At 40.8% G+C, this 9,396-nt stretch overlaps 2 protein-coding genes and 1 non-coding gene across 5 annotated transcripts; all 3 read right to left on the reverse strand.

Moving 5' to 3' along the window:
• Positions 1-2,407: 2,407 nt before the first annotated feature.
• On the reverse strand, positions 2,408-5,400 carry akip1 (A kinase (PRKA) interacting protein 1). Of its 3 annotated transcripts, XM_029523468.1 has the most exons (6): positions 5,247-5,388; positions 5,112-5,163; positions 3,882-4,074; positions 3,679-3,753; positions 3,468-3,587; positions 2,408-3,074 (listed from the first exon to the last, which is right to left on the reverse strand). In XM_029523468.1, exons 3-6 carry the CDS (start codon positions 4,038-4,040, stop codon positions 2,925-2,927), a joined length of 504 nt encoding a protein of 167 aa, XP_029379328.1. In that variant the 5' UTR covers positions 4,041-4,074; positions 5,112-5,163; positions 5,247-5,388; the 3' UTR covers positions 2,408-2,924. The 3 variants fall into 3 exon arrangements, with proteins under 3 accessions (XP_029379328.1, XP_029379329.1, XP_029379327.1); XM_029523469.1 differs by lacking the exon at positions 5,112-5,163 and having other exon boundaries at positions 5,332-5,400; XM_029523467.1 differs by lacking the exon at positions 5,112-5,163 and having other exon boundaries at positions 2,409-3,074.
• Positions 5,401-6,052: 652 nt separating this feature from the next.
• On the reverse strand, positions 6,053-8,699 carry rpl27a (ribosomal protein L27a). The gene is made up of 5 exons (XM_029523013.1): positions 8,612-8,699; positions 7,883-7,946; positions 7,710-7,785; positions 7,123-7,297; positions 6,053-6,227 (listed from the first exon to the last, which is right to left on the reverse strand). Exons 1-5 carry the CDS (start codon positions 8,612-8,614, stop codon positions 6,099-6,101), a joined length of 447 nt encoding a protein of 148 aa, XP_029378873.1. The 5' UTR covers positions 8,615-8,699; the 3' UTR covers positions 6,053-6,098.
• On the reverse strand, positions 7,412-7,540 carry LOC115057092 (small nucleolar RNA SNORA3/SNORA45 family). The gene has a single exon (XR_003841894.1). It is a non-coding gene; the product is annotated as a small nucleolar RNA SNORA3/SNORA45 family (small nucleolar RNA).
• Positions 8,700-9,396: the final 697 nt, after the last annotated feature.

Genomic DNA, 9,396 nt, shown 5'->3' on the forward strand with positions numbered 1-9,396 from the left:
GGCTTGAATGTTTTGGCTTTGCATTTATTGCCATATCACGTTAAATTATTAAAGGTCTAAACATGGCTCAGAAAATTTCCATGGTGTCTTCTTGTTTTTCTCCCCAGTTACTCCCAAAAGTCAAGTTATGCAAAGCCACTAAAAATCAAGAGTAAATGGTGTCATTCCCTCTCATTATCAGAATACTAGGAGGACATTCAGACATATGGTGACCTCTGCAGCTAATCTAATGCCCTTAGGCCTCAGACCTCCTTTCTCTAGGAGCGTGAAAATCCAACATATAGTATCCGAATCTCATGTGAATCCAGCCTGAATCTGTGAGACTCTAAGGACCAAGCTGTCATTTTTCATGTATATTCATCACCAGTCTGAGCATTGGCCATGAAAATTGTTGTTCATGAAGATCAGTGCATTTCAGGTCCACATCTTCTATTTTTCCAGTATGAAGCAAAATATTATTTCATTTTGTACATTTGAAAATAGCAACAGTATTAAAATTTCAAGGTTCGAGGTTCAGTTGATTGTGCAGTGGGCATAGAGCCTCTGGGAAGAAGCTGCACTTTAGCCTCATTTTTCTGGCTTTAGGCTGCACAGCCTCTGTCTGAGGAGGTTGGACCTTGTGGAAGACGTGTCACCTTTCAAATAAACTTTAAATGTAATGTAAATGTAAATGTGTGCCGTGAAAATCCTTATTTTTGTGGCTTCTAGTAAAAGTCTTGATTTACTCCAGTTATTAAAGTTTAAATTTGGCCAAAATGGACAGCAATCGTCCTCTGAAGGTCCACATAGTTGTATGATCTCATGATGCCTAAATAATGATGTTTGTAGTTTCCTTCTGCCATGTTCTCATTCACTGTAACTCAAAGAATATCTCATTTGAATAAAATGTCAGTTAATCAAACAGAAATGTTCCCTTGAGATTGCCTCCTCCCTGTGATCCTGACACATCTTAGACAGCGCTCTCCTGGATTAACTCAGTGATCTCCTGGCCACCCTGACCCGGCCTGTCAGTCCACTTGTTTGCCACAGACCAGGCTCAGCTGCTTGCTGGCCCTGGCAGCTGGGAGGCTCATGAACATTTTCTACCTGCAGGACTCTCTTGGTCAACTGTACAGCAACAACAGACAATATATGCAGCGTCTAAGCCAGGCGACAGGAGGAAGCTGTTACCTGACTACCGACTTTTTGAATGGGGAACGGGGGATGGTATGATTGAACTATACCCCATAGATGGAAGAAGGAAAAAAATGACCTATCAGCATCAGCCCCTTTGTGTCATGGTGTATTGTACCTGTTACCCATCTCATCAAGTTAATTGCCATAAAACGTCAACTATAATAGAGCAGTGATGGATGCAGCACTGCATGTACGCGATGCTCCACAGTAACTGTTAAAACAGTGTGCCGTTTTTTTCACTGAGCTGCAGATTTTCCTGCCAGTCTGCCAGATTTCCTCCAGTGAGTATACACAGGCAGAGTTCAATAAATCTTTCTGAACAATGTCATCTCCCATAATGCATGAACTGATGAATAGTAAATAGATGAAACAAGGCAATAGCATTTCAAAAACTTACAAAGAGAAATATTTAAGTTGGCCCTATATGTCCAGTTGAACAATATACACGAATATGTTCTCAGAAGATTAAAAAAAAAATAAAAAACTGTGTGTGTGTGACACCTCTGTATGAGAGCCAATCATCAGGCCATTCATTTCTCCAGTCAACCACAGGTCTGTGGTTGTGGAGAACTTGGTTTTACCCATTCCACAGTCTCACTATGAAAAGATAGCTGCACCTGCCCTTTCCAGCTGTTCTGCATCGAGTGTTCAGCATCAACACCTCGCTGCTGTTCCATCATAAACCACCTGCTCTGCATACAAGCTGCTTGTTGTAGGTCCACATCCAACGTGAAGAGAACTGATGGATTTGAAGAGGATAAGCAGGCTGGCCTCAAAGACACAGAGGGAAGAGTGAGGAATAGTGACTCTGCTGTGACATATCTTCATCTCTTCCAGAAGATGAGACCTGAGCAACTCCTCCTCCTTTGCAGAAGCTGAGGAATAAACAGCGTCCTTCATGGAAGTACTGGAGGAAATCCAGGCCAGAGCCTCAGCACAGGCAGCCAGCTGGGAAACACAAGGTCCAACTAAAATGATCATTGCTGACCTTTGATTTAGTCACCCACATCATTCAATTTGACTTTACAAATTAGGGTTGTATTAGTCGTACAGTGAAATTTGTTGCACTGGGTTTCCTTCAAAAACTGCACACATTGTGAAGTGGAAGTAGAGGTAAATAACACCATATGACTTGTGGGAAGTCTTTTCATGTTCACAATGGTTTATTTTCATCTGCAGGGAATATGGAGCCTGGAGGACTTCACAACATGCAAGGTTCAGCTTCTCTCTGCCACAGATCAGTATCTCGCCAAATCACAGCTCCCTGTTTCAGTCACTTTAGGGTGCTAAAGAAAGAAGGCCAAGCATCAGAGGCGTTTTTGGAATGACTAACTTCAAACTTCAACCAGCTGTGGGATTGCACCCTTTTTCTGAGGTCAAGGTCATTATTGACAGATAAGACAGTTTCCAGATTATGGAATTTTCCCCTTGTGCCCATTAAATTAGTCATTCAAACAACAAATATAACACTGATTAAAAAGAAAAACAAGAGTTTATTATACAACATATTGATGTGGCACTAGAGCAGGTAAACATGTTAAGTGCATTACATGATTTATTTACAATCTACATCATAACACTGAAGCAAAATGCAAATAAAATGCAATAAAAATATGGCTTCTCATTGTGCAGCATATAAAACTTTGATAACAGAATAAAATGTAAACTGTGTAAAAGCAGGCAACAAAACACACAAACAGCACAAGCAATGCTCATTTCTTGTATTGGAGGTTAAGGGTTTGGTTAGGTCAAAGGTTAAAGGTGAGCTTGATGCTCTCTCCAGCTTTGACACTAACCAGTTGAGTATGCTGCTGTGACTCCTGCGAGCTGGCAGTGATGACGTACGTTCCAGGTGAAACCTCGATGTAGAAATCTTCAATAGCAGCTGACACGTGACCCTAAAGAGAACAAGAATTCCATTTTTAAAAGATTTAAAAGAAGTCCCGACAGAGCCGTCATCACAGGTTTTGAGGAGTAGAACAGATTTGGAAGCACTGGAATTACCTATTAACACTGTAACAAATATGGAGTCTCAGTCTGTGTAATTGTGAGAATCATGGTTGGAAAAATTCTTCAAAAGTCATAGATCCTTGATGACACATGCTACCTTTTTGCAAATTTCAGATGATTACTTTGGTTTGTAGGTCTGTGTGACTGAGCTGTTTGGGGCACACAAGCTCACACATGCCAAGTGTTAGCTCCCCACCCCATGAAAAACAGTGCCAGAACTGAAGTAAGCAAGTGGAAAAATTATAGAAACGAAATTGCATTTTCTTGCATAAAGCCCTTACATGTGTCCTGGTTGGAAGTGCAGTTCTTGTCTTCCTAGCAGCTGGCTGAGTGTGGAACCGGGACACATGGTTCCTCTCAATGTCAGTGGGCTCAGTGCAGCAGCCTGACTCATAAAATCTCTGCAGCACAGACAAATTTTCATTTCATTCTTCCCTGGCGTGTGCGCACACACATACAGTGACAGCTTAAACATCACAAATAATCACTGACCTTGCAGTGATATGTCGTCTGTTTCATGAACTCTGTCATGGTCGCAAAGGCATCGTTGAGCTCTGAGTGGTCTCTCTGACAGAGGCATGAGGAGGGAGCATGACATGAGAAAAAGGTGAGCCTTAAAACCCATTCCCATGGGATGCAGCGATTCAAAATCGATTAATGGAAGCAATGGAAATACACAAAAACTGTGTCAACACCTTGACAGGAATTTGTGTCTCTTCATCTGTAGTAGTGGAAGTCTGGGATGCAGCAGCCCTGCTCCAGTTTACACTACGCCTGGAGGCCCGCTCCAGCACCTCCAGCCCCAGACTGGCAGAGCGCCGTAAGGACGACTCCAGCGAGGCTTGGCCTGCCATGAGCCAGACAAGTAAAACTTCAGGTGACCTTCACCTGAAAGGCAGAACAAGCAGATATCAGCCAGTTTCTTTCTCTTTGTTACAGGTTACAGGAAAAAGAGTCCAAATACACTTACAATGTACTTTATAAACATCCCTTCCAATGAATTGAAATTAAGTTGAGTCAAAAATTTGATCATTTATACAGAGAAGCATTAATATTATGAGGTTTCGACACTATCGAACTCAATATCTGTGAGTGTTAGGTTGTTGGAATCAAAGCATTTTGAAGCAAACTTCTTGATTTGTGGAAAAACAAAGGATATTTTCCACACTACAAAAAGAAGTGTAGTTGCACACTGAGCTGAGCAACACCAAGTGTTCTCACTGATGCTGTTGGTGACACCTGAGATTTAAAGATCATTGCATTTTAAAACCTTTGGGAACACAATTTACACGTGTGCGTGGTTGTGTGTACATACAGTATACGTGTAAACACATTCCATTAGCTGGTAAGGGGCAAATTGACTGGAAATAAACATGGTGGCAATCTCGATTTGACATCAGGACAGCAAAATAGGAAATCAAATATATTAATAGTACTGAAATTACTGGCACATTTCATAATCGGTGAAACCGTTAATTATTATTATTGTTGTTAAAGTTGCTAAATTGCAAAAAGCGTTAAAGCTCAATATGGTATATCATGTAATACCATTTCATTGACAATCTGCACCATCGTTGGAATCTTTACTTCAACTGAGAAACAAATGACGAACAGCCGATTAAAGATGACAGCTGCAGATTATTCCTGCAGCTCACCATTTGATTACATCCCACCCCGATTTAATCATTTAAGTTTGATGGTTTAATTCAGAAAATAAATGATAAGGAGCAGCTTACGTTTATAGTAATAGTTTATCTTCGTGATTTCCTATGAGATTTTTTTTTTTTAATCGAAGTTGCAAAATTTAAATGCCAACAATTAATACAAGGCAAGTGAAGGCAGCATAGAATCCAGGGGAACAGCGCATGCGTCGAGATTAGCTCGGTGTAAGCAGATAATTAGTCACTTTCTCTGCAGATACTCACTTTCTCTCTTTCTTTTGTCAGATTTGTTGACTTTGTGAGTTTTAGCAACACGCTGAAACGCAATGAAAGGGCACACGTCACGTTCGACACGAACGACAACGTCAACGCGTCGAACGAAGAAAGTTTAGTGTTTACCTGTTTGGTGCTTTCAGGGACAACTGGGCAGATCGAGTAGACAGACACATACCAGCAGATGATATAATGTTTTAGGTTAAATCACCTTCAACATTGAGTCCTCACATTTCTCACTTCAGGTGTGGCGAGCTGGTTTGAAATGACAGGAAGGAAGCGCTGCATACTAAGCCCCGCCCCCTCCAGATGGCGTGCAGACCGTATCACGTGATCTTTCAGTCTGCAGCTGAAAACATGTCCGATTCTCTCCATTCTGTGACTCACTGATTTACCATCCAGTCTTTGCATTCTCTGCTATACAGTAAAAATACAAGCAGTATACATTTACTGTACAGCAGAAAATGCAAACCATTTTTATTGCTTGAAGCCTTAGTTTATTCTTTGGTTACTGATTTATAGCAACCTGTTTGGTTTATGAACAGACACATTCCTGTGATGACACGGAAAAAAATCTGAAAGGCCAATCAAGCAAAAAAGCTTGGTTTCTTAGCCAGTGCCCTGACCAAAGAAAACATCCATATTAGTTTGCAGGGTTGCAGCTCTCAACAATGTAGTCTAGTTCCATCAGTGAGCAGGTTAAAGTTGGCCCATTTTGGTGTTTTATGATTGGGCCCCAAGTCTGAGATCACTGTCACTGTGCTGGATGCAACTGTCAGAGGTGCAGAGCACATTTAATCCAAAAACAAAGATGGTTTTGGTTGGGAAACAGAACATTTTGAGGCTCTCACACACACCACTATTTGCAGAGCATTTACTTTTAACTGTACCATATATGGAACCATTTAAAACCAGACATGACAAACAAGGAGTTCCCATTTATACAGTTTTATTTTGCAAAAAGACACTGACAGAGCTTTATGCCATCAGCACACAGGCTCCTCCGACTGCCTTGATCTTCTCCTCTGCCCGTCGGCTGAAGAACTTGGCCTTGACGATCACAGGCTGCTTGGGCAGCTTGCCTTTGCCCAGAACTTTGTAGTAACCCTGAAATATTAGAAATAATAATATTAGAAGACCACATTCCAACAAACACCATTTTATCTGATGCCATGCTGCTGAACCTGACAGTTAATGAATGATCAATGTAAAACCAATTGGCCCAATAGACATAAGATGGATGTACGCAGAGGAAAACAAAACCCATAACCTTTAGAATGTGTTAAAATTTTAATAAATTAAATAGGGGAAAATTCACTCAAAGCAACATCAGATACAATGTGTAATTTGTTTGCACGAAATTTCGCTCACGTCAGCAACAAGTTGGACAATAACTTGAGCTTTGTCTCCATTTAGAGCCAAAAGGCTTCTTATGGTTTATTAATTATTTAAGATAATTGATAGGCAACTAAGCAATTTTCTTCAAGCAACAAAGCCAAATGGCACATTCTCCTTTTTTCTTTTAACATACAGCAGTAAAATAGTGACAACAGTATCTTTAGGTTTGGACTGTTGACACAAGCAAAGTTACCATTAAGACATTGACTTGGGCACAGGCATATTTTACGCAACCAACCAATCAAGAAAACAAGGCAACGATTAAACCATCATTAATGTTAGCTGCACCACTAATCAAACAGAAGCACAGGCATTCTGAGACTATCAGGAAAAGACAGAGCACACAGATTAAAAAACAACCAAGAACTGCTTTCAAGATATATTTGTCTACCAAGAATGTCACCAGTTTGCCCAAGACCCTACTTTACTCAGTTAATAATGAACAAACTTAGCAACACAAATGATGGACTTCTGACATAAGCTATAATTTGATACCATTCTGAGAATTAATGAGTGTCACTTTCCAGGTATGACATTGACACAATGATAAACAACAAGGACTAAATAGTATAAATAAGCAAAGAAAATATTGGGCAACACTTACAGCGCGCACAGCATCAATGATGGGGGCAGGGCCGTCAGGCTTCTTGCCATAGTTGAGCCTGGTCTGCTCGCTCACAAGCGTCCACAGCTTGTCCAGGTTGATGGTGGGGCAGTGGGTTGTGTTCCTCTTCAGGTGGTAATGTCTCATACCTACCTTACCAAAGTATCCCGGATGGCTAAGAACAAAAAGACAGAATACTGACTGAGAAGTTCATTCCGAGAATGAGCATAAACAGGTCAGTGACAGCAAAGTGAGACTCGGACACACACACCCAAAAAATAAAAAACAACTTTGTAACTGCCCATGTGGCTGACAGGCCTACAAAGAGCCAGTCGGTGAATAGGATCAGTTTATACTCTAAGAGGACTCAAGCACACCAAGACAATGACCAGTGTCAAGATGAGACTCTAGTCTCTACAGTATTGTCCATTTTCGACACTTAACAGCAGTGACACAGATACAAACGATATATACAATATCGATACCAGACATCACAATTTTCAAGTGTACTTTTGCTTCAAGACAGGCAAGGGACAGCATCATGTAGTCCTCACACACACAAACCACTCTCAGCAGGCCTTACTTACTATTTATCAAAATTGATTCTGTGGTGATGCATACCACCAGCATTACCACGACCTCCAGGATGCTTTCTGTGCTTGCCTGTTGGAGAGGGGGGCAGATTTATGTTTTAGTGTTTAACTACACTCATTTCAAACAACACCCTTTTAGCTGGTTATTTGAATGTGTTCATACTTACCAATGCGACCATGTCCGTGGCTGACGTGTCCTCGGAGCTTCCTGGTCTTGGTCTTCTTGGTAGGCTGTTAGATAGAGTTTGATAGAAACCAAGATTAACTTCAATTCTAACGGGCATGTGAAATTTAGCCGATGAGGCTAGTTAGCCAACAAGCTACACAGGGTTAGCCGAAATGATCTCTCCCTTGTGGTGTTGTGGCAGAACGGACAGCACGTCAGCTTCGGCCGTACTTTGTCGACAACTGGTCACTGAAAAGAAACTATATCAGAAACACCGAGCTCCACCGGCCCATATCCGAGGCTAACTTACATGCTGCCTCCCACCATCGGAAGCTAATGCTAACTCACCACAGCTAACCGGCAAGTGTTCACACGACAGAATGAGCGTTTGGCATAATACTGCTGGCCAATTTACCATTTTAAGCAGCTATTATTTGTGTCATAGTCACGAAGACAGTGAAGGTTTAGTGGCCACATTAAAACATGAGCACGGCCAGAAAGCAGCCATAAAGCGGGTTTACTACTGCAGCGGTGGGCCGAGCAGTCACACAGTTAACTGCTAACAAATACAATTAATATGTAAAAATAACGATAATAACAACCAGTAAGACTTTTTAAGGCATGGATGTACAGTAAAACACCAGCGGGTAGGATTTTTTGGTTAAAACGAACAAGGATGGGCTTAGATTTAACTCAATTTCTGTTCTCAGGGAGTCATGGTAGCACCTACCATCTTGGAGGATAGTTGAAAGAGGAACGGGATTTGGAAGTCACGCGGTTTTGTGCGAGATTTCGCTCCAGACAACAAAGCACGTACAGCTTCCTCTTCTTTGAATTTGATTGGCCGACAGGCTCCTTACCGCCTCCTATTGACCGGAGTGTGAAACAGCATGTCGGCTGGTAAACACTTCAATGATGTGCAGTGTTTCATAGCACTGACCTGTTTTTCACCATCATTTATTGATTGGTCATTGCTTCGTCAGAATAGTGGAGGGAGATCACTTCTGCTTGGTATGCGGGAGTCGGGGTTCGAAGACAGATCCAGTGTTAAACTGGAGCAAACCAATAGTTCAAGTCAGAGCTGACTAGGGAAGACTAATAATAAGAATAGGTACCAATCTGATTCCGATGGGTACCTATTATTATTATTATTATTATTATTATTAGTAGTAGTAGTAGTAGTAAATGCCATTTATGTGTGCATATCTTTTTTTTTTTTTTTTTACATTTGAGACTGTAAGGACATTTAGCTGCTAATACTTCAGCAACATTGGAATTCAGAATTGTAACTCAATTTAATGATTGTTTTTATATTGGTGTCTAATGCTCTATATTTAGCATCTATATGCAACATAAAAAGAAAGTCATTCAGGCCTATGTTTATAAGTATTATCAATTTGTTAATTAGTTTTAAGGAATTTTAATGCTTTACACTACTTGTCATGCCTCCATATTGTTCCAACAATGTTTTACTGTAATGTTATTTATTATTACCTGCTTATACACACGTCTCCA

The sequence above is a fragment of the Echeneis naucrates genome, chromosome 16 (genome assembly GCF_900963305.1).
Source record: "Echeneis naucrates chromosome 16, fEcheNa1.1, whole genome shotgun sequence".
In the NCBI taxonomy this organism is placed as follows: Eukaryota; Metazoa; Chordata; class Actinopteri; order Carangiformes; family Echeneidae; genus Echeneis; species Echeneis naucrates.

Bases quoted from the DNA above. Each gene is read 5' to 3' on its own strand.
- akip1 (XM_029523469.1), bottom strand. From the start codon at position 4,040: ATGGCAGGCCAAGCCTCGCTGGAGTCGTCCTTACGGCGCTCTGCCAGT. The intron at 3,588-3,678 runs GTCAGTGATTAT...TCTGTGCTGCAG, and splicing joins AGACGACATATCACTGCAAG to AGATTTTATGAGTCAGGCTG. The intron at 3,075-3,467 runs GTAAGGGCTTTA...TGTTCTCTTTAG, and splicing joins CACTTCCAACCAGGACACAT to GGTCACGTGTCAGCTGCTAT.
- rpl27a (XM_029523013.1), bottom strand. The intron at 7,786-7,882 runs GTAAGTATGAAC...CCTCTCCAACAG, and splicing joins CCACGGACATGGTCGCATTG to GCAAGCACAGAAAGCATCCT. The intron at 6,228-7,122 runs GTAAGTGTTGCC...CTAATATTTCAG, and splicing joins TCATTGATGCTGTGCGCGCT to GGTTACTACAAAGTTCTGGG.